General features: G+C 43.3%; 1 protein-coding gene across 2 annotated transcripts in view; it reads left to right on the forward strand.

Moving 5' to 3' along the window:
• Positions 1-24576, forward strand: part of CIP2A (cellular inhibitor of PP2A) — a 52561-nt gene that overhangs the window by 26074 nt on the left and 1911 nt on the right. Inside the window, exons 8-20 of one of the 2 annotated variants that reach the window (XM_044285142.1) lie at positions 1980-2055; positions 9638-9865; positions 10883-11042; positions 11320-11461; positions 12459-12558; positions 15097-15215; positions 15859-16045; positions 17764-17838; positions 17922-18032; positions 19709-19905; positions 21305-21418; positions 23231-23313; positions 24350-24489. In XM_044285142.1, the coding sequence (XP_044141077.1) occupies positions 1980-2055; positions 9638-9865; positions 10883-11042; positions 11320-11461; positions 12459-12558; positions 15097-15215; positions 15859-16045; positions 17764-17838; positions 17922-18032; positions 19709-19905; positions 21305-21418; positions 23231-23313; positions 24350-24489 (1732 nt within the window). The remainder of the gene's footprint in view (positions 1-1979; positions 2056-9637; positions 9866-10882; positions 11043-11319; positions 11462-12458; positions 12559-15096; positions 15216-15858; positions 16046-17763; positions 17839-17921; positions 18033-19708; positions 19906-21304; positions 21419-23230; positions 23314-24349; positions 24490-24576) is intronic. The other variant, XM_044285143.1, reaches the window with a different exon arrangement.

The raw sequence follows: 24576 nt of genomic DNA on the forward strand, positions 1-24576 counted from the left end.
GTTCCAGGGGTGGAGAACTGAAAGGCAGACTTTCTCAGCCGGACCACCATCGATCCAGGCGAGTGGTCACTACACCCGGACGTGTTCGAGTCCATTTGCCTTTGTTGGGGTCGTCCGGATGTGGAGCTCATGGCCTCCAGGGTCAATCACAAGCTTTCCACCTTCCTGGCCAGGGCAAGTGACCCGAGAGCGTACAGCGCCGACGCCCTCGTTCTTCCGTGGCAAGTATTTTCCCTTCTGTATGTGTTTCCCCCTACTGCCTTGGGTTCGCCGGAAGATTGCGACAGAAGGCATTCCCACGATCCTGGTCGCTCTAGATTGGCTTCGCCGGTCTTGGTACGCCGACCTGATGCAGCTCCTGGGAGACGCGCCGTTGCCTCTCAGAGAAGATCTCCTCTCTCAAGGACCGATCTTCCACTTGCGTTTAAGGTCGCTACGTTTGACGGCGTGGCTGTTGAGACCACCGTTTTGACGAGACGGGGATTTTCCGCAGATGTGGTTCGCACCATGATCCGCGCCCAGAAGCCTGCCTCGTCCAGGATCTATTATCGGACTTGGAGGTCTTACCTGCGATTCTGCAAGAATCTGGCCGTTCCCCCTCTCCGCTTTTCTCTCCCCACGGTTCTGTCCTTCCTCCAGTCTGGCCTGGACTTGGGGCTGGGACTCAGTTCCTTGAAGGGTCAGGTGTCGGCTCTGTCCATCCTCTTCCAGCGTCCCCTGGCCCCTCTCGGGCCTGTCAAGACCTTCATCCAAGGAGTGGCTCACTCGGTTCGTCCGTACCGTTCTACGATTCCATCCTGGGACCTGAATATTGTGCTTTTGGCGCTCCAAGCTTCCCCCTTCGAGCCGTTACGGAAGATCTCCCTACGTCTTCTATCCTGTAAGGTCGTATTCCTTGTGGCCATCACATCTCTTAGACGGGTGTCCAAATTTGCGTTCCTTTCTTGTTCTGAGCCTTTTCTGGTCTTTCACCAAGATAAGGCTGTTCTTCGTCCCTTCCTTCCTTCCGAAGGTGGTCTCTGCCTTTCATCTCAATGAGGACATCGTCCTCCCCTTTCTGTGCCTCCAAGGTGGCTATAGCCCACATCATCAAATTGGCTATTGCTGAGGCTTACCGCGCCAAGGGCAAGGTTCCGCCTTTCGGTATCACCGCTCATTCCACCAGAGCGGTCGGTGCCTCTTGGGCCCAGAGACATCGGGCTTCGGCTGAACAATTGTGCAAGACGGCCACTTGGTCTTCCTTGCACACCTTTTACCAAGTTCTATAGGGTGCACACTCGTGCATCGGCAGATGCTGCTTTGGGCAGCCTGGTTTTGCAGGCGGCGGTTTCTTGATGACTACAGTTGCTTCGCCGTGGGCTTTGGTCCCTCCCCTCCTGGACTGCTTTTGGACGTCCCAAGGTCTCCCGTGTCCCCCAAGGAAATGGGCGAGTAAACAAGATTTTTGTATAACTTGGCAGTAAAATCTCTTTCTCGCTCTTCCTTGGGGGACACAGAACCCACCCATCGTTGTTTGTTCTACAGGTTACGGTTTTGTTGCCCCTGTTGGGTAACTGACTTGTTGGTTCCACTTTGTTGGTCATTGCCTTTTCTCACTACTTGGACACGCAACTGGCAGTCTCTCTCTTTCTCTCTCTATCTATCTATCTATCTATCTATCTCTCTCCTGCATGAGGGGCTTAACAGTTTTCACTTAGTGTCACTCCTCCTAGTGAGCTGAGCTATACCCAAGATCTCCTGTGTCCCCCAAGGAAGCGCGAGAAAGAGATTTTACTGGTAAATTATACAAAAATCTTGTTTTTAATAGATCCTACCATTAAATTTTTTTTATAAAGAGGTAATTTTTTTGCTACTTTGGTAGTTTATAGGAGCAGTGATGATTCACTTCAATAAGAACTAATAATAATGCTTATGATTCATCAAATTGTGTGTGGACTTTTTACATAAAATCTCCTTTCTGTTTTGCATTACCTTTTTAGATATGAACATTTCAATTCATGTCTTATTCAAGTGCTGGGACTCCTACATGGCAAGGATCCTGATTCTGCTATGAAGGTATTTTACCTATTTATCTTAGGCCTAATTCACACGTTAGTGTTTTGGTCAGTATTTGGACAGCGAATATAATGCAATAAGGTATAATGCAATAATTTGCACATATTCTGTGTTTTTAACCCACCCCTGGTTTCGGCTCACGATTGCTGACTCAATGAACTGGTACTTAACCCCTTAAGGACCGGGCTCATTTTCACCTTAAGGACCGGGCCATTTTTTGCAAATCTGACCAGTGTCCCTTTAAGTGCTCATAACTTTCAAACGCTTTGACTTACCCAGGCCGTTCTGAGATTGTTTTTTCGTCACATATTGTACTTCATGACACTGCTAAAATTGGGTCAAAAAAGTTATTTTTTTTGCATAAAAAAATACATTTTTTACCAAAAATTTTGAAAAATTAGCAAATTTCAAAGTTTCAGTTTCTCTACTTCTGTAATACATAGTAATACCCCCAAAAATTGTGATGACTTTACATTCCCCATATGTCTACTTCATGTTTGTAGCATTTTGGGAATGATATTTTATTTTTTGGGGATGTTACAAGGCTTAGAAGTTTAGAAGCAAATTTTGAAATTTTTGAGAAATCTTCAAAATCCCACTTTTTATGGACCAGTTCAGGTTTGAAGTCATATTGTGAGGCTTAGATAATAGAAACCTCCCAAAAATGACCCCATTCTAGAAACTACACCCCTCAAGGTATTCAAAACTGTTTTTTCAAACTTTATTAACCCTTTAGGTGTTCCACAAGAGTTAATGGCAGATGGAGAAACAATTTTGAAATTTCTATTTTTTGGAAAATTTTCCAATATAATAAATTTTTTCCAGGAGTAAAATAAGGGTTAACTGCCAAACAACACTCAAAATGGGTTGCCCTGATTCTGTAGTTTGCAAAAACACCCCATATGTGGTCGTAAACTACTGTTTGGCCGAACGGTAGCACATAGAAGGAGGGGAACACCATATGGGTTTTGGAAGGCAGATTTTGCAGGACTGGTTTTGTTTATACCATGTCCCATTTGAAGCCCCCTGTTGCACCCCTAGAATAGAAATTTCAAAAAAGTGACTCCATCTAAGAAAGTACACCCCTCAAGGTATTCAAAACTGGGTTTACAAACTTTGTTAACCCTTTAGGTGTTCCACAAGAGTTAATGGCAGATGGAGAAACAATTATGAAATTTCAATTTTTTGGAAAATTTTCCAATATAATCAATTTTTTCTAGGAGTAAAACAAGGGTTAACTGCCAAACAACACTCAAAATGGGTTGCCCTGATTCTGTAGTTTGCAAAAACACCCCATATGTGGTCGTAAACTACTGTTTGGCCGAACGGTAGCACATAGAAGGAGGGGAACACCATATGGGTTTTGGAAGGCAGATTTTGCAGGACTGGTTTTGTTTATACCATGTCCCATTTGAAGCCCCCTGTTGCACCCCTAGAATAGAAATTTCAAAAAAGTGACTCCATCTAAGAAAGTACACCCCTCAAGGTATTCAAAACTGGGTTTACAAACTTTGTTAACCCTTTAGGTGTTCCACAAGAGTTAATGGCAGATGGAGAAACAATTATGAAATTTCAATTTTTTGGAAAATTTTCCAATATAATCAATTTTTTCTAGGAGTAAAACAAGGGTTAACTGCCAAACAACACTCAAAATGGGTTGCCCTGATTCTGTAGTTTGCAAAAACACCCCATATGTGGTCGTAAACTACTGTTTGGCCGAACGGTAGCACATAGAAGGAGGGGAACACCATATGGGTTTTGGAAGGCAGATTTTGCAGGACTGGTTTTGTTTATACCATGTCCCATTTGAAGCCCCCTGTTGCACCCCTAGAATAGAAATTTCAAAAAAGTGACTCCATCTAAGAAAGTACACCCCTCAAGGTATTCAAAACTGGGTTTACAAACTTTGTTAACCCTTTAGGTGTTCCACAAGAGTTAATGGCAGATGGAGAAACAATTATGAAATTTCAATTTTTTGGAAAATTTTCCAATATAATCAATTTTTTCTAGGAGTAAAACAAGGGTTAACTGCCAAACAACACTCAAAATGGGTTGCCCTGATTCTGTAGTTTGCAAAAACACCCCATATGTGGTCGTAAACTACTGTTTGGCCGAACGGTAGCACATAGAAGGAGGGGAACACCATATGGGTTTTGGAAGGCAGATTTTGCAGGACTGGTTTTGTTTATACCATGTCCCATTTGAAGCCCCCTGTTGCACCCCTAGAATAGAAATTTCAAAAAAGTGACTCCATCTAAGAAAGTACACCCCTCAAGGTATTCAAAACTGGGTTTACAAACTTTGTTAACCCTTTAGGTGTTCCACAAGAGTTAATGGCAGATGGAGAAACAATTATGAAATTTCAATTTTTTGGAAAATTTTCCAATATAATCAATTTTTTCTAGGAGTAAAACAAGGGTTAACTGCCAAACAACACTCAAAATGGGTTGCCCTGATTCTGTAGTTTGCAGAAACACCCCATATGTGGTGGTAAACTACTATTTGGCTAAACGGCAGGACATAGAAGAAGGGGAACGCCATATGGTTTTTGGAAGGCAGATTTTGCTGGACTGGTTTATTTACACCATGTACCCTTTCAAGCCCCCTGATGCACCCCTAGAGTAGAAACTCCATAAAAGTGACCCCATCTAGGAAACTACGGGATAAGGTGGTTGTTGTTTTGGGACTATTTTTGGGGTAAATTTGATATTTGGTTGCTCTATATTACTCTTTTTTGAGGCAATGTAACAAAAAAAAAAAAATCTAAAATTGTTTCTACATTCGCTATTTAGTTTTGTGGAACACCTAAAGGGTTAACATAGTTTGTAAAGTAACTTTTGAATACCTTGAGGGGTGTAGTTTCTTAGATGGGGTCACTTTTTTGGAGTTTCTAGTCTGGGCTACATCAGGGGGGGCTTCTAATGGGACATGGTGTCAAAAAAAAAACTGTCCATCAAAATCTGCCTTCCAGAAACCGTATGGCGTTCCCTTCGTTCTATGCCCTGCCGTGCGGCTATATAGCCATTTACGACCACATATGGGGTGTTTCTGCAAACGACAGAATCGGGGCAATAAATATTTAGTTTTGTTTGGCTGTTAACCCTTGCTTTATTACCGGCAAAATGGATTTAAATTGAAATTTTGCCCAAAAATAGGCGTTTTGGCACCGTTTTTATTTTATATTTTTAACACCGTTCATCCGAGGCGTTTGGTCAAAAGTTATTTTTATAGCGACGACTTTTACGCACGCGACGATGCCCAATATGTATGGCTCTCAGACTTTGGAGACACTAAGCAGGCATCCTAAAACTGCGGCCCTCCAGATGTTGTAAAACTACAATTCCCACCATGCCCTGCTGATGGCTGTAGGTTGTCTGGGCATGCTGGGAGTTATAGTTTTACAACATCTGGAGGGCCGCAGTTTGAGGATGCCTGCACTAAAACTAATATTTTTGGGGGAAAGAAAAATAGTTTTCGTGTCTCCAAAGTCTGAGAGCCATAGTGTTTTATGTTCTCTAGTGAACTGTTGGGGATTATAAAAATTTAGTACTCCATGGAAGTGTGATACTCCCTGAAGCAATCGATAACGCAGAGGCCCGGATGATCGGGGCACGTGTCGCACTGAGTGGTGGTGTCCTTCCGTATCCCCCTCCTGCGACACACTCTGCACTTTTTTTGGGTTCGTCCCTTCTTTCCAGTATGGGGGACCACACCTGGAAAGTGTTGGCCAGGGACGATCCGGGCGCCTCCAGTTCCCGAGGTACTCCGGCCTGCTCTTTCCCGGTCCGAAAAGATCAGGTCCTTGAGGACTGCCTCATAGAATTGGAGGAATGTCCCTGTGCTGCCAGCGCTTCGGGATAGTACAAAAGAGTTGTACATGGCAACCTGCACCAAGTAGACCGCAACTTTTTTGTACCATGCCCGGGTTTTGCGCATGGCGTTATATGGCGTGAGGACTTGATCCGAGAGATCAACTCCTCCCATATACCGATTGTAGTCGACGATACAATCGGGCTTGAGGACCGTTGCCGCGGTACCTCGCACAGGGACTGGGGTGGTGCCGTTACCGTGGATTGTGGACAGCATAAGGACATCCCTCTTGTCCTTATACCTGACCAGCAACAGGTTTCCACTGGTAAGTGCACGGGTCTCACCCCTGGGGATAGGTACCTGGAGGGGGTAGGCAGGGAGGCCGCGCTGATTTTTCCGCACGGTCCCACAAGCGAACGTAGATCTGGCGGCAAGGGACCTGAACAAGGGAATGCTGGTATAAAAGTTATCCACGTACAAGTGGTAACCATTATCCAGCAGTGGGTACATAAGGTCCCACACGAGTTTCCCGCTAACACCCAGAGTGGGGGGACATTCTGGGGGTTGAATACGGGAATCTCGCCCCTCGTACACACGAAATTTGTAAGTGTACCCTGAGGTACTCTCACAAATTTTGTATAGCTTCACGCCATACCTCGCTCGCTTTGTGGGAATATATTGGCGGAAACTGAGTCTCCCCTTGAACGCAATGAGCGACTCATCAACCGCGACCTCCCTTCCAGGTACGTAGGCCTGCTGAAATGTGGCCCCAAAGTGATCGATGACAGGCCGTATCTTATACAGCCGGTCATAGGCAGGATCACCTCGGGGTGGACATGCTGCATTATCGGAATAATGCAGACATTTCCGGATGGCCTCAAACCGGGAGCGTGTCATGACCATACTGTACAGTGGGGTCTGGTACAGGACGTCCCCACTCCAGTATTGCCTGACACTGGGTTTTTGGACTAGACCCATATGCAGCACGAGGCCCCAAAATGTCCTCATTTCGGCTGCACTGACCGGCGTCCAGCCACCGGGTCTAGCCAAAACTGAGCCTGGGTTTTGAGCGACGAACTGTTGGGCGTACAGATTCGTCTGCTCCACCATCAAATTCACCAGTGGGTTACTGAAAAAAAAACTAAAATAGTCAATTTCAGTAAACCCCACTGTGGGAATCTGGATTCCAGGATTGCCAGCGAAATCCGGAATCTCAGGCTCAAAGTCCACTGGGGGACACCAGCTAAGTTCATCGGCAGGGGTCTCCGGTGAACTTATTTGGTGGGCCGGGAAACCAGTACGAACCCCAGGGCGGCTCGTACTAGGGTGGGCCACAGGATCCCTAGCATGTGCGGCCCCTGGCTCCGCCTGGCGGCGTCTCCGCCGCCTTGGTGGCTCATCGTCATCCGATGATGATGAGGAGGATGCTGATGATAAGAGGAATGTGGGGTCATCCTCATCCTCACTGGGGCTCTCGGAGTCGGAGGCAATCTGGGCATATGCCTCCTCGGCCGAGAACACCCGGCGGGCCATGGGTGTGTGTGCGTGTAGGTGTGCGTGTGTGTAAAACTTTATTATATGTGCGTGTGTGTGGGGGCAACGGGTGTTCGCGTACTAAAAAAAGGAAAAAAGGGCAAGTGTTAGGAAAAAAAAAAAGTTGCTGATTAGCGGTACAACGCTGATCAGCGGTGGGGCAGGCGATGCGCTAACAGTGGACGGACGCTAAAAAGTGCCGACCAGTCAGCGAACGCAGAAAAAAAAGTGGTGGTGAGGGGGCTAGTGGTGGTGGTGGGGGGATGGGGGGGGTTGGGGGGAGTGGTGGGGGGGTGGGTGGGGGGGCTGGTGGTGGTGGGGGGCTGGTAGGGGGGGGCAAGTGGCAGGGGGGGGTCTGGGGTCTGATGGATCAAAAAAAGATTTGTGTAAAAGTTAAAAGTTTTTTTTTTTTTTTTTTCCTAACTAACTTTTCCCTTCTTTCCCTGCCTAACGATGCCTCTCCCTCACTGACCCTAACCTACCTGGGTGGCGATGGGTGCAGGAGGGTGATGGATGGCGATTAGGGGGACACAGGAGCTGGTGCTGGACGATGCTGCCGGGTGCTCGTGCAGAACAGGAAGAGGAGGGGAGAGAGGAGCGCAGGAAGTTTGAATCTCGCGCCTCTCTCCCCTGCACCAATCAGCACCCTGGACAGCAGTGTTCAGCACCAGGGCCAGCACCGCCTCCTCAAATCCTCGGACTGCGATTGGTGGTGTATAATTACGCCACCGATCGCAGTCTTTTTCCGGTTCATCGGGTCACCGGACACCCGAATGGACCGGAAACGCAGAAAACCGCAGGTCTGAATTGACCTGCGGTTTTCTGCGATCGCCGATACGGGGGGGTCAAATGACCCCCCCCTGCGTTGTTACGGGATGCCGGCTGAATGATTTCAGCCGAAATCCCGTTCCGATTAACCCCCGCGGCGCCGGAATGCCGATTTTAAGTCAGGACGTACCGGTACGCCCTTGGTCCTTAAGGACTCGGGAAATAGGGCGTACCGGTACGCCCTGTGTCCTTAAGGGGTTAATAGGACTGGCAATGCAGGGAAGACTGTGTTTTTATTCATGTAAAGGATGTGTGTAGTGATGATTTTATTAAACTTTTTTTATTCTAAAAACCTTAGTTATTATTGGCCTCCTAATAGACTAATTTCTTTTTGTTATGTAGAGATTACTTCTTAGCAGTTATCCCTTTTCCACAGGCAGGATTACAATGAAAGGTAACACCGGTTTCTAGATAACACAGGATCCACCATTCATAGGTGATGGTTACATCTTATCACCCCCCCCTCTCTGCATAATGACCTGCAAATAGAGGTCTGTCACAGAGCATAACTAGAAAGCTTTCCCAGAGAAGACAGTGAGTTATCTCCTGTCCTTTGTCCATGTGGCTGAGGTAAAGCAAATCTCTGAATCTATGTTTAGAAAATGAAGGCAAATGAAATATAAAAATATGCTTCAGTATTTGGTTTCAGTTTGTAAAACATGAGGTGATACATTCCCTTTTAAAGAGCATTTGTCACCTAAACACATTTTTTTTTCCTGTTAGGTTGACCAATATTTATTCTCTGCATTATTTGAGGGTAATTTTCTTAATATGCTCTACCCCACTCGGTGATCCACAAATTCCTCAGTATTTCTTAGTCATAATCATTTCTAATGAATAGCTCCTAGGACAGGGATGCTCAACCTGCGGCCCTCCAGCTGTTGTAAAACTACAACTCCCACCATGCCCTTCTGTAGGCTGATAGCTGTAGGCTGTCTGGGAATGATGGGAGTTGTAGTTATCAAAACAGCTGGAGGGCCGCAGGTTGAGCATGGATGGCTGGTTAGCTTTTGTTATGTGACCTTTTACGTATGACTTAAAGGAATTCTGGCACCAGATTTAACCCTATTAATCTAGCTGACATTAGCGATGTGCTAATGTTAGCTAAACCTAACTAGCCTATTCCTATGCCCCCGTTGCGCCAGAAATCTAACTTGTATATGCTAATTAGCCTCTAGGAGCGGGGGGGGGGGGGGGGGGGTTGTTCCTGCTCCTAGAGGCTCCGTTCTCCCACCCTCCAAGTCCTGATTGACAGGGCCAGGCAGCGCTCTCATCTGTTTGCCAGTCCTGTGCTCTGGTGAATTCTGTATTTCGGGTGCCTCAGCCATCAAAGACGTTACGTGATGAGAATAGTATATCTTCTACATGAGTCCGTAAAATGATTTCTCACCTAAAGTTCTGTATTTTTCAGGTGTTAGAATTGTTGCTGACTTTCTGCTCGGTCCCCAGTTTACGCCACGTACTGCGACAGACTATACTAGAACAATCGAGTATGCCTTCTGCAGGGAATAAGAGACTTGGGCCACGTACAAGATCTGCTGAGCCTGCTGTGGCTCTTGTTCATTGGTCCAGCCAAGCACTGGACGCTCCTCAGAACTGTGCAGTACTGGCACTGGAGCTCTTCAAGGAAGTTTTTGCAGTAATTGTCTACCTTTCCTTTCGAATTTGATGTTTCTATACAATTGTGAAGAGTATCTGTAAATAAAAAGGGTGACCTGACCTGGTCCTTTCTTTTCCTCTGATACATACTAGTAAATCTTTGGAGAAAAGACTTGTATTTTTTTATTATTATATGCTTGCTCTTTGTCGTTAAGTTACTTAAAGGGAATGTGTCATCAGAAAATGACCTATTTAAATCATGTTTTTATGTTTAACATTATTATTATTATTATTATTATTTTCCATGTCAATATCTATATGTTAAACATACAATCCTAAAGTTTTGGGTCACTAAACATAATAATAGTCACCAGTTCTTGTTCTGTACAGATCTCTTTATTGCAGTTATCTGATTTTCATTGCAAGCAGGATTACAATGACCGATATCACCTAACATAGAGTAGATAGATTATACAAATTTGGATATATTGGACCAGACAGATTAGGTTAGATTGGACCAGACAGACGGGTAGATGGATTAGATAACGCAGGATCCACAAATCGCAGTTTATCTACTACCTCCTGACATCTGCACAGGTCACAGAGCATGCCTAGAAAACTCTCCCATAGAAGTCACTGAGGTCCCCTCCTGTCCTTTTTGTCTATGGCCCATGGTGGCTGCTGTAAAGCATATCTCTAAATACGGTTAGCAACAGCTCAGGCAAGATCTTGTTCAAAAGGTAGAATTTAAAAATCTGTCATCAGAAAATGAAGACCGATTAGAAAAAGGATATGTGTCACTATCTGGTTGTAACTGGCAGATAAATGTTTTTGGTGGCACATTCCCTTTAACTACCATACCCTTTTAGCCAAGAACAGTAAAATCTAAATGTTAAATAGGTCAGACATAGCCATTGGATGTGATGATCTTTCAGGGTACCTTGCCCCCCAATCAGAGATTGATGGCCTATCCTAAGGATTTTAAAATCCCAGAAAATCCATTAAATGTTTCCTCAGTAAGGATTTGATTGTTCATTCCTCTCTACCTTCTTATTAGGATGCCATTGACACTGGGACCAGCCAGTCTGCAGAAAGGTTTGTAGATCTTCTGTTGCCTGTTATCCTTGAGCAACTTCACGTTCCTGATCCTTCTTTGGATGAACAATTAACAAAGAAGAAATGTGAAAGAATGGTGAAATCAACAGACGTATTGATCAATATCCTTTCATCCAGCTTATTTTTGTAAACCTGCCAAATATGAAGAATTTAGATTTTCACCACAATAGTTGATCAATATTTTACAGCCATTTTTTAACCCAAAATCAAGAGTGGAGGCAAAGAAGATAAGTATACATTTACATTCAGAAGGATACACTTTTATTATATTGTTTGTGGTTACGATCCAAAATACTGATCAAGTGTAAAACGGCTGGGTCAGGTGGGTCAGTACATACTATCCCACAGTTACAGCTCTTCTCCTTAACCTTACTTTACCGCTCTGTACCGAAGACGCATTAAAATCCCGGGTCGCCACGAAGCTTGCTGTCAACAGATGTGTTGCTCTTGTAGAATACCAGTTCACCTTCAGTGGGGCAGACTCCAGCTTTGGGTCTAAAATGGTGGATTCTGAACTCTCGTAAGTTTTTATGTTTTTTTTCCCTAACTGTGTAGATGCATAACCGTGTGCTAGCCTGATAACACATTGAATCAAGGGGTTGTTAATGAGACTATTCCGAATTGCTGATGTTTTGTTTAGCACAGGCATGCTCAACCTGCGGCCCTCCAGCTGTTGCAAAATTGCAACTCCCAGTATGCCCGAACAGCCTACAGCAGGGCATTGTGGGAGTTGTAGTTTTACAACAGTTGGAGGGCCAAAGGCTGAGCATACCTGGTTTAGCATAATTTTGTGCAGTGTTTTATACCTCTGTTCAAAGGGAGTGAGGCATATGGATCCTATATACTTTTTTTGCATAAATTCTGACTCTATACAGAGTCGATGAAGTGCTCAGAGCAGCGTCCCCCTCCCCCCTTTGTGTGTTTTTGTTTTGCTTTTTTTTTCCCATTGATTATGATGTAAATAACATTTGAGGATTTTTTTTACTTCTTATCGGCATTAAAGAGGTTGTCCCATTAACTATATTGATGACCTATTCTCGGGATGGGTCATTAATATCAGATCGGCAGGGGTTTGACTCCCATCACCCCTACCAATCAGCTGTTTGTAGAGAACGCAGCACTCTCGCGAGCACTGCTTTCTCTTCACTGTCTATCTGCTCATCATCAACATTGCAGCGGTGAGCAGGTGTAATTACAGCTCCACTGTGTCATTCACTTCAGTTGGAAGGAGCAGACAGAGTGTAACTGTCAACGGCAAGTAGGTAAATGGTGACAAGAAGGCTGCGCTCACAAGAGCGCTGCTTTCTCTTCAAGCAGCTTATCGGCAGGGGTGACGGGAGTCAGACCCCCCCTCACCAATCTGATATTGATGACCTGTCCTGAGGCTAGGTCATCAGTATAGGAAACAGGACAACCCCTTCAACGCGACACGCCAAATTCTTAAATATGATTGCAAACACAAATGTGGATACATTAATTTTATTTATTTTTTTACAAATATTTGCTTTTGTATCAAGCAATGTTTCCTCAGATGTTATACTGAAGACTTTGGACGTTATGAGCAGAATAAAACAGTTGGTCACAAACATGGAAGCTGCCTTCTATAAGATACTGCAGGTATGGCTTGTTAACAAGCAGTCTGTATGGATACCACTGTTTGCAGTAGTGGTCATGTCTGAAGACAAGTATACTGAGGAAGCAGTGTCGTATTCCCCGGCATAGCACATAACTGTTGGGGGAATATAACTCACCCTACTGAAAAACAGTGGACTTGTTCACCACAGCATTTATTCCCTTACATTTGGGCCAGACAGTTTATGATTGACCCAAAGTATTTTCTCTTCCAAGCAGTGCTTATATATCTGTTTTTTTGGGCAGGACCTAAGAGTATGTACTGTATTTATGTATTTTTATTTTTTCTTAGTGTAGTAACTCATGCACACATAAGGCATCATATATAGTGTCCTAACAAATAAAAGGGAGATTCCCAACTGGATATTAATGGCATATTCACAGAATATGCCATAAACGTCCGGAAGAGATTGGAGCCCGCCCCATCACGTGACCGCTCATGTGCAGCACTCTCCATTTGCATTTTTGAGAGTTCTGAAAAAAGTTGAGCGCTGTTAGGGTACTTTCACACTAGCGTTTTTCTTTTCCGGTATTGAGTTCCGTCCTGGGGACTCAGTACCGGAAAAAAAACTGATCAGTTTTATCCTAATGCATTTTGAATGGAGAGCATTCCGTTCAGGATGCTTAAGTTCAGTCCCTCTTACGTTTTCTTGGCCAGAGAAAATACCCCAGCATGCTGCAGTTTTCTCTCCGGCCAAAAATCCTGAACATTTGCCGAAATGCCGGATTCGGCCTTATTTTCCATTGAAATATATTAGTGCCTGATCCGGCATCGTGTTCCGGCAAAACGGATCCAGTTTTCCGCGCAGACCTTTAAAAATGCAAAAAAAAAGTAAATACCGGACCCGTTTTTCCGGATGACACCAGAGAGACTGATCCGGTATTTCAATGAATTTGTCAGATAGATCCACATCCGGATCCGTCTGACAAATGCCACCCGTTTGCGTCCGGATTGCCGGTGACTGAACTGCCTGCTGGAATCCTCTGCCGCAAGTGTGAAAGTACCCTTACTCTATTACATTAGCTACTTATAAAAGTGAATGAAGAAAGCAGTGAGACAGGTCCCTTTCTTCAGATTAGGTGCAGGTTCCACCTCTTCACAGTCGCTGTGTGAGCCCTGTTTCCAAAGAGGTAGGGACCGGCACTTGTCAGACATTTATTGCATATCGCGTGAATATGCCGTAAATATCCAGATGGAAATAACCCTTTAATTTCTAAACTTGCTCTGGAAAAAAGCTGTCGCTGTATCGCTGTGATTTGTTGAAAATTGAAGATGGAATTCTAGCAGCCTTTTTTTTTTTTGTTACTAACTGCACCAGGAGATAAAACATTGGCTCTCTGCTTTTCTTGAAATGTGTGCTAAAGAATAATAGCATTTGAACACTTTAAATCATCAAGTGCTCTTTTTGTCACACTTAAAAAGAAATGTAAAAGCAAAGATTTTGTGGAACGCCTACTATGCAGCTTGTGAATTATTTCTAGTGTAATTAGGAGGCAAGAATCATGCAAGATCAAAATGCAATCTTACTGAGTGTAATATATATATATATATATATATATATATATATATATATATGTGTGTGTAGATTCCAAAGACATACTGATAGGGACCTTAGATTGTGAGCCCCATTGGGGACAGTTGGATGATAATGTCTGTAAAGCGCTGCGGAATTAGTTGCGCTATATAAGTGTGTATAATAAATAAATAATATATATATATATATATATATATATATATATATATATATATATATATATATATATATAGGGGCGTACATAGAAATCATTGGGCCCCATAGCAAGAATCTGAATTAGGCCCCCTAACTACCCACCCCTGGCCCATCCCACCACCTGCCATGGCTCCTCTCATGCTACACCCCCGTTGTATTCCTACTGACCCAGAGAATGAAGGGCACAGGTCAGTTTTGCCGCAAAAGGAATGCCGTAGGAACAAAACCTGTAAAACGGTGGAGGAATAGCTTTTTTTTCCCCAATTCCACCCCATATTATGCCCCCCAAAATGCCCAGCAACGCATACAGGTAATACTTATGCCTGAGGAAAGGAGTGCAGCCAATAGCAGGCTGCAAAGGAAATGAGCCATCCTAGCGTCACCCGCGATACTAGGGAGGCTCGTTCCCATCGTGGCCTGCTATTGACTGCCCCCCACATCCCCGGATGTTTTCATTCGCGCGATGGGGGGGGGAATGCAGTGGCGGCTGTGTGGGCATCAGCGACGCAGGTGCCTGGGAGCAGACTAAGTATTACCTGTATGAGGTGCCCAGGCATTTTGGGGGGCATTATATCCTTGCTGCCTATGCACCACCGAACCCCCCCACCCACCCCAAACACAGCAAGGTGACTGAGTGGGTATGTGCTGCTGGGCACACTGCCGTCTATCATAAAGCACAGTTTTAAATACAGATTTGGCTAACATTTAACATCTGCTTTTGGTGCCCTAATTTTAACAAGCCCATCTGTTGCCTTCACACCTACCTTGTTTCATGTACGTTTTTTCCCTGCAGGACCAGCGTTTGATTCAGTCACTGTCTTTTGCATTAACCTCAGATAACAGAGAGCGAGTTCAAGCTGGTCTTCGAATATTATTTGAAGCTGCACCACTGCCGGACTTCCCAGCATTTGTGTGAGTAAATGGAATGCAAAAAGTCATAAAAGGCTAAGCAGTAAACAAGATAGCGAAAATAATTGAAATAGGTTTAAAGAGATAAAAATTACAGCATTTCACCTAACCAGCAATTACAGTATTTTGGGGAAGGGGGGAAGGGGGGCACTTTAAATATTTAAGCATAGTTGTGTTAAGTGAAAATTACAGAGCTTGCTTCCTTAGGAAACTAAAAGTTTATGGGGGACATTTATCAAGACCAGGGTTTTCTATGTCTTTCTTGATATCCCCTGCTCCACCAGGGGATGTGTTTAATTTATAATAAGGCTTAGGCCTCATAATAAGTTGAACGCATCCTCCAGCTGTCTGCACACCTAGAATGAAACCTACAACAGCTTGTAGCTAGTGTAGATTTCAGTCATCATTTATTCATACATGCTATGCCCCCTGGATAGTATGAAATCGGGATATGTGCAAAAATATATTTCTTTTTTTTGCAAATGGCATTTCAAAATTAAACAAAACCCATGATCCTCTAGCATACTGGATTGGTAAATGATCCCCATTATGTTTTGTTTCAAAAATGTTATTTCTTGGAAATCTCAGGCAGAGCTTGTCAACATTAAGTACTGTGGCTGATCTGATATAATCTGTACCCTTTTAGGCTTGGGGAAAGTATCGCTGCTAATAATGCATATATACGGCAAGAAAAAGATCATCCGTCAAAAAGATTTGGGTTGCTTGTTACTGCAAACAATTGTAAACCACAACAGACCCCTAAAATGCACAGCATGGATATATCAACCTTAAGTATTCAGGATCTCATTCAAAAACTGCAGACCGGGATGGAGGTAAAATTTAAATACTGTATATACTCGAGTATAAGCCGACCCAAATATAAGCCGAAGCCCCTAATTTTACCCCCCAAAAATGGGAAAAATTATTGAATCGAGTATAAGACTAGGGTGGGATAAAAAGAATGCCAACTATGTTTGCATAGAGCAGCCTGTGTTGGGGCTCATACTATACACACAGTGTTACTGCATGAGCTGCGTTACGGCCTTCGTGCAGGAGAACAGAAGAGCAGTGATATCAACAGTCATTGGACCACCCACAGAGGCTGCAGAGGATGAGTGGGAGAGACTCCCATCAACTGGGCATTTTTCATTTTTTATTTTATTTTTTATATTTATCAGGTTGTTTTTTTTTTTGTTTTTTTTTGTTCCCCCCCTCCCTACTTCATACTTGGCCAGGGAGGGGGGGCTGTCCAGGGGGAGGGGAGACTGTGCAGGGGCCGGTACTTACTGCCGGTGTAAATCTTGCGGTCTGCTCCCAGTGTAAATCTCGCGGCCCGCGTGTCTCGCGAGATTTACACTGGGAGCTTATTAGAGGTGCCGCGCGGACGTGCTGGGAGCTGACCGGAGCAGCTGTAAAGGTAAGTAACAGCTTCTCCGGCCCCCAACATGTCATGGTCTGTATTATGGCAATGTAAGTTGCCATAATACAGACCTAGACTCGAGTATAAGACGAGGCTTTTTGAGCACAAAAATATGTGCCAAAAAACTCGTCTTATACTCGAGTATATACAGGTGAAACTCTCAAAATTAGAATATCGTGCAAAAGTCCATTTATTTCAGCCATGCAACTTAAAATTTGAATATTGTGAAAAGGTTCAATATTCTAGGCTCAAAGTGTCACACTCTAGTCAGCTAATTAATCCATATCCCCTGAGCAAAGGGGACCTGAGATTGGGACTTTGGGGTTTCATAAGCTGTAAGCCATAATCATCCAAATTATAACAAATAAAGGCTTGAAATATCTTGCTTTGCATGTAATGAGTCTATCTCATATGTTTCACCTTTTAAGTTTCACCTGTATATGTGTGTGTGTATATTTAAGATTATATATTATCCTGAGAACAGTTTAATCACCTGGACCTATGCTTGTATATGAGAAACTGTACGATACAGCACTGTCTGACAAAAAAAACACAGAGCAAATTACAGGGAATTCTGTTCTGTTCTTTAGGATGACATGAGCTATATACTGCTGCTCTATCGTGAAAAATATTCTACAGTTTTCAAACCAGCACCCGAATCTGAATACTTTTGTAATTGCGTGTAATTAAAAATTTAGCATAGCCACTGAGTTATTCAATAAAGTTTACCTGTACAGCTCCACTTTTTTTTTTCTTTGACCTGCGCACTGAGATGGCCTTCTGAGCTCTCAAATGCTCTTTTTATATTAGTCATGGGATAGCCCCTTTAAGCCTTTCCGCCTCATAAAGGAAAAAGTTTTGATATATTTGATACATTATGCTTGTATAACAAAAAAAATTTAGGTACACCAAATATTTAATTTCTGGAGCTCCCGGCATGCTGGACTACTACTTGGGTGCAAATTCCTGGTCCCTTGTCTTGTAGTTTGAATACTGAAATGTCCATGTATGCCAGTGTTGTAAAGCCTTGGTTACTCCTGGGCGCCATAATTCATATGTACTTGACTGCAATGTCACAAATAGGAGAAGTTATGCAAATGACCATATTTATTGTTCTGATTATTTTTGCAGTTGAAAGAACAAGTGAGTGATGTTAGGATTTCTGATATCATGGATGTTTATGAACAAAAACTGTGCGCTCTAGCTGTAAGTACTGAGCTTTTTAGCAAGGTTATTCAGGTTTGTACTCTAGAGAACTAGTTATTTATCTGTCCTATGTGTTTTCACAGTCTAAAGAGAGTCGGCTACAGGATCTTTTAGAAGCAAAGACCTTAGCTCTTGCTCAAGCAGATCGACTTATTTCACAGTATCAATGTCAGAGAGCACAAGCTGAAGCAGAGGTGAGACAACTATTTTGCAGAGGCATCTGACAGCTTGTGTTCTATAGATGAGCTGCATAACTAAAGTGCACTGGATACTCTTATTCTGTCACAGTATAGTATCGGAGCCATTTATTTGTGTCTGAATACATTTAAAAACAAGTGTATGCCTTGGATATATTAAAGTTTATATAGAACTAGCTGAAGGACCCGGCTTCGCACGGGTATATTTCATCTATTTAATTTAATGTTTGTGTGCGTTGTTAAAAGATATCGACAGTATCCACTAAAACAGTGACATCTACAGCACCCCGCCCCCTTAACACTAACCCTCTCACAGTGCCCCGTGTCCTTAAAATGGGACCTCCACAGCAGCCCAACCCTTTAACTTCAACCTTCACAGCAACCTGCCCCTTTAACAGTGAGTTCCACAGCACCCCACCCCCTTGACAGTGACCTCCACAGGGGCCCGCCCCCCTTAACAGAGACCTTCGCAGCAACTGCCCCTTTAATAGTGGCCTCACAGTCCCCTCCTCCCTTAACAGTGACCTCCACCGAGCCCTCCCCTTTAACAGTGACCTCCACAGCAGTCAGTCTTTTTGTGACCTCCACAGTACCCAGTTTCCTTAACAATGATTTTCGCAATAACTCACCCCCTTAACAGTGACCTCCACAGAACTCTGTTCCCTTAAAATGTGACCTCCACAACAACCCGCCCCCTTAACAGTGACCTCCATAGCGCACACTTCCCGTAACAGTGACCTCCACTGTTCACTGCCCCTTTAACAGTGATTTCCACAACACATGGCCCCCTTAACAGTGGCCTCTACAGCAATCTACCCCTTAACACTGACCTTAATAGCGGACCGTCCCCTTAATTGTGACCTCCACAGCAGCCTGCCCCTAGGTTGGCCAGAGGTCCGTTTTTAGACCGGACAGTCCGGCTTTCAGATTCCCTGTCCGCTGCAGGGCCTGGACGGACACAGGGATGTCCTTTTGAACAGCTAACTCTCGGATAGCAGCACTGTACTGTCTGAGTGTGAGATACAGGAAGAGAGTCATCCTCCTTCCCACCCCTGCAGCTGACAGTTTATTTTTACCTTCATTTTTTCAATCCCCGTAGGCTGTGGAGTGGGAGGGTGTGTGGCCTAACCGGGTCGGGGCATGGCTTAGCGGGACCTGGGGGCAGGGTTTTTAAGTCCATCTTTTGAGGGTGCCCTAAATGGCCACCCTACCTGCCCCCTTAACTGTGACATCCACAGCACTCCGCTCCCTTAACAGTGTCACCTACTGCGCCCTGCCCCTTTTAAAGTTGACCTACAGCAGTGAAGAAAAATGGCTGGGTTGTTATGGAAACCTGGTGTAAAACTGTATGTGGAGACTAAGGGCCTGCGAGCTTCTATTGGCGGATAAGGGTCATGTGACCGTGTGTATGGCAGTTGGGATATGAAGAGAAAGACCTGCAGGCTTCTATTGGCTAATGCATTGTTTGGGAATATCTCAGGAACGGTACGTCCTAGAGAGCTGAGACCCGGTCTAAAACCTTCCCAGACACCTAATGTACCTGTGTCCAAATTTCGGATTCCTTTAGCGGACATGCACATTTACATACACTCAACTTTATACATTAGATTATATTTGTTTTCTCAATGTCTGGCACCTTCATATTTTTTGCATGGATTTTTTTCATACTGCAGGCAAGAAAGCTGGCTGCATTACTTAAGGAGGCAGAAAGGAAGAATGAGGAACGCTGCTTGCTTCTAAAGTCTCAACAACTTGAGTCTGAACGAGCAAAGAGTGACATTGAGCAGTTATTCCAGCACAGCAGGAAGTTACAAGTTGTGGCGGAAGAGCATGAAAAACTAAAAGTCTCCTATGCTGATCACATATTGAAGTAAGGATTCTCCTACTCGTTCCTCTTCAACAGGAAATTTAAAGGGGTTGTCCAGTTCAGAAAGAAACCGGACAACACATGGGATCCTTCAGCAAACAGAACGGAGTGTTGCACACCTGACGGATCCTGCACCACTTCTCTGGTTCTCTCAGGCAGGCTTTGTTACTGCAGCGGTGATGTCATGTTAACAACACGTGACCACTGCAGCCAGTCCTCAGTGATCACCACTGCAGCCGGGTAAACGGAGCCCAACCAGGAGAACCAGAGCAGCGTTGTGGGATCTGTCATGTAAGTAACACTCAGTTGTTTTTTTGCAGAAGGATCCCATGTGTTGTCCTGTTTCAGCAAGAAATGCCTTCTTTGTCATGCAGTTTTTGGTACACTTTGCAGTATGTCAAGAGACTATTCTGTAGTCAGGATTTGGTAATTGTTTAATTTACTTACATTTTTGGGCATTTTTGTAATGTTATATTATCAGTTTTTTCAAAAGGAAGTGCGGCCACATTAGTAACCACGAGATGAGCTTATGTTTGAAAATGTGATTTGTCAATGTTACACTGACTATAAATTCCCTGTTACTAACCCGTATTTGCTGAAGCAAGTGCTTGTTTATGGAGTCATATTTCTGTCCCCATTTTCATCATATGTAATGTATAATATGGCCCATCGCTGAACAGTGACAGGCTTTCAAAGCTTCACTCATCACTATATGTCACCTTTTTAGTCAGCTTCTCGGAACTGATGGTAAAACTGAAATTCCATTAGCTGTTTCCATTTATCATACCATAATAATATCTATTAGTAAATGAAACATTAACATATTTGATATACTGTGACCGTCACTCTAATGTCTGGAGACAAAAAAAGCTGCACAGAGTTGCAGCCTCTATTATAGTCCGCAGCTTCATCTCCAGTTCTGATGATTTCAGAACAGAACGCCACCACAATTTCATTCTGACTTAGGGTGCGCAGGAGCGCACGGCGTCATTGGTTGCTCGGACGCCGTGCGCTTTATGCCGCCGCTGCTGTACAGTAATACACTCATATGATTTAAACGAGTGTATTACTGTACAGCAGCGGCGTCACTGAAGCGCACGGCGTCATAGCAATCAATGACGCCGTGCGCTCCTGCACTAAGCAGGATGCCAGTCCGGTATCTCATGGACCGTGTGAATTCAGCCTTAGTGAGCGTCTTTGCACCAGGACCTGTACCATAAATCGGCCATTTTGACTTTTTTTTTTTTTTTTTTTCACCGTATGGGATACATTTTTTTGTTTTATTTTAATAGTATGATGTACGTTTTGCTTGGGAGCCATTTTGTGCCCTTGCGATTTAGCTCTTGGGCTTGATGTTGCTGCCGTAGTTTTTGCGTGCAAATAAACATGCCTTGTTTTATAGATATGAACTCTGTGAAAAACAGTACAAGGAGCTGCAGGCGTCGTATAATGTGTTAAGTAAGCAAGCAGAGACCATGAAAAAGCTGAATGACTCCCTCAAGCTACAGAATGAAAAGTAAGATTGAGTTTCTTCTTTTGAATTCCGTATGTTCAAGAGGTTGTCGACTAAACCCTGAGTTCCCAGCTTCCCATATGTGCAAATGTTTGAACAGTTACATTTTTACAAAGAAGTAATTTCAATAAAAATTTTTACGATTTATAAAATATACTGTAGATTGTTTTACCGCTTAACTCAAACAAGGTAAACTCAAATGTAAGTTCAGATTTGAAAAATTTACAGTAATATATTTATGTAGCAGACACAGTGGGGGAGATTTATCAAACTGGTGTAAAGTAGAACTGGCTTAGTCGCCCGTAGATTCCATCTTTTATTTTCCAAAGGAGCTGTGAAAAGGTGGAATCTGATTGGTTGCTGTGGGCGACTAAGCCAGTTCTACTTTACACCAGTTTGATAAATCTCCCCCAATATCTTTTATCCTCTATTTCCGAACTGCTCACTTTTTAGCTTTGCAGATTGCCTAACCTTTTCTTGCTACTTGTATGCAGCCCTACGACTTTCATATTCAAGAATCAATTTTAATTATAAAGTAGTAAATCAGGAAACAGTTTTTATGCATTTCCCTAATAATCGCTGAAGAAGTATGGAGATGTATTTCTACCTAGAAATTATATAATAGGAAACTCAAGTATTAAAGGGAATCTGTCACCAAGTTTTGGGCTATAGAGCTGCGGACATGCACGGCTAGATCGCCTCTAGCATGTCCACAATATATCTGTCCTTTAGGGCTGTGTGGTTTTAATTTCTTAAAAAAATGATTTTATAGATATGTAAATGAGTGTTGTATGTGTCCAAGGGGCTGTACTAACCTTCCTGGAGCCCAGCCGTGCCTGTGAAGGAGCCCAGCACCGTCTATGTCCTCCGAATCTCCTTTTTTCATCAACTATAGATTGCCGTAATCTCGCGATGCGCAGTGCCAGTCCTTCCCTGTGCTGGCATCAGCCTCAGGGAAAGAACTGCGTATGCTCGAGCTCGCACATCGCGAGATTACGGCAATTTATCGTTGATGAAAGGAGGAGATTCGGAGGACATAGGCGGTGCTGGGCTCCAGGAATGTTAGTACAGCCCCTTGGACACATACAAGACTCATTTACATATCTCTAAAATCCTTTTTTAAAGAAATTAAAACCACACAGCCCTAAAGGGCAGATATATTTCGGACATGCTAGCGGCGATCTAGCCGTGCATGTCCGCAGCTCTATAGCCCAAAACTTGGTGACAGAATCCCTTTAAGTTCCCTATTATGTTCTGAATACCTGAGGTGATTCTCTTGCTGACATGTTAGTAGACGTTCTTTCATTATTAAAGGAAACCTGTCACATTCTACATGCAGTTCTGTCTGTGGGCATTATGTTATGGTGCAGAAGTTGCTGAGCAGATGCATAGTTTTTGTATGAAAGCCTTGAGTATAACTGTATTTTATTCATTTAAATCTATGTGTAGGAGTCAAGTGAGCGTTCCTATGAGTGATAAACAGCTATCTCTGTATGAATAGTCATACGTGGAGGGCTGTCAATGACTGAGACCACCCAATCATAAGCATAGAAGAACAGGGATTTAGAAGAATAAAATGCAAGTTATAATCCTGTTCTATGATATAATAGAAATTTCTCCTGTTATATAATATGCAGCTTAGATACTATGTTCAACATGCCAGGTTCCCTTTAAATAACAGGACCTCTGTTCTGCAGCAGATCGGCCTGCTGATGAGACAGCACTATTTAGTCATTAAACATAAATGTAAATTATCCTGAGATAATATGTGATTAATATCGTTGTTTATCTGGAAATGGTGTAATAATATTTCAGAACTCTGGCACAATTAGAAGACATTGAAAATCAAAGAAAAGAAGTGTCCAAACAGTTACAAGATCGAGAGAGCAAAATACTGAGTAAGTAGTACCATTTTATTAAGTAATTTTTTTGGTAGTAATTTAAGTGTTATTTAATATATGTTTGAAAAGCACTAATTCGCACCACCTGCAAAACCTACACTTGAATTACAACTCATCCAAAAACGTGGTTCAGCTTTACTCACTCATGGTACACAGAAACCTTTCAACTTCACAATGAAGCTTTAAAATGGTTCTGTTGTAGAGTTGAAATATTGTTGTGTATGGTACACATGGTGGATGTATCAAAGCCTTATGTTTTTGTAAGCATTGGAGAGCTGCTTCTGCTGTATTTTGGTCAGTAGCCTATATTCTGACCTAATAGTATTAATTTGGGCTGGCTGACTACCTTTTAGAAGCCACAGATGTGTATAGTGATCATTCAGGAGCATCAATCGTATATAGTTACATAATCCACAAGGTTGGAAAAAGACACTGGACCATCATGTCCAGCCTATAATCCTACAGTGTTAATCCAGAGGAAGGCAAAAAAAACTATACGGCACTTGCCTTTATATTCTGGGGTTTATAGTGCTCAGCATAAAAACAAAGCCACTTACCTGTTCACCAGCACTCCATTCCAGCACCGAGGGTCCCATCCCCACTGCCTAAAATCCCTTGTGAACCAGAAGCATGATGTTCTGTCTGTCATCACATTTATTGGCCTCACCGGTCATGAGACATTTTGGGACATGTCACTGCTGAAGCCAGTGAATGGCTGCAGCGGTGCTGATCATTGGGTAAGTGGCTTTTTTTTTATTTATTTTTTTAAGCTATGCACGTTCAGAGACGTAAGAAAAATAGCTTTGGGCGTTGGACAGAAATTCGTCCCCAACTCCAAATATAGCAATCCGAATAAATCCCTGGATCAATATCCCATTTCCAGAAATGTATTGCCTATAACCTGCGGTATTTTACCTTTCAGGAAATGCACCTGACCCCAAACAAAGCCTCCAACACAGATGTGAACATGACCTTAATCTTACTTTTTGTATATGTGCATCTTGTAATATCCTTTTATGTTTAATTTACATAGATTTTCAACAGAAAGTAAAAGGGTTAGAGGAAAAAGTTAAAGCGAAACAAAAGGAGAAAGAAGATATGGAAGAAAGTATTGATATCCTTCGTAAAGAATTAAGCAAAACTGAACAAGCAAGGAAGGAATTGAGCATTAGGGTAAGACGTAACAAAGTATTTCCCAAAAATATAAACTAAATATGCGTACTAAGGAGTTTTGCAAGAGCTAAAGTGCATTGCCATTGA

The sequence above is a fragment of the Bufo gargarizans genome, chromosome 3, assembly GCF_014858855.1.
Source record: "Bufo gargarizans isolate SCDJY-AF-19 chromosome 3, ASM1485885v1, whole genome shotgun sequence".
NCBI lineage: Eukaryota > Metazoa > Chordata > Amphibia > Anura > Bufonidae > Bufo > Bufo gargarizans.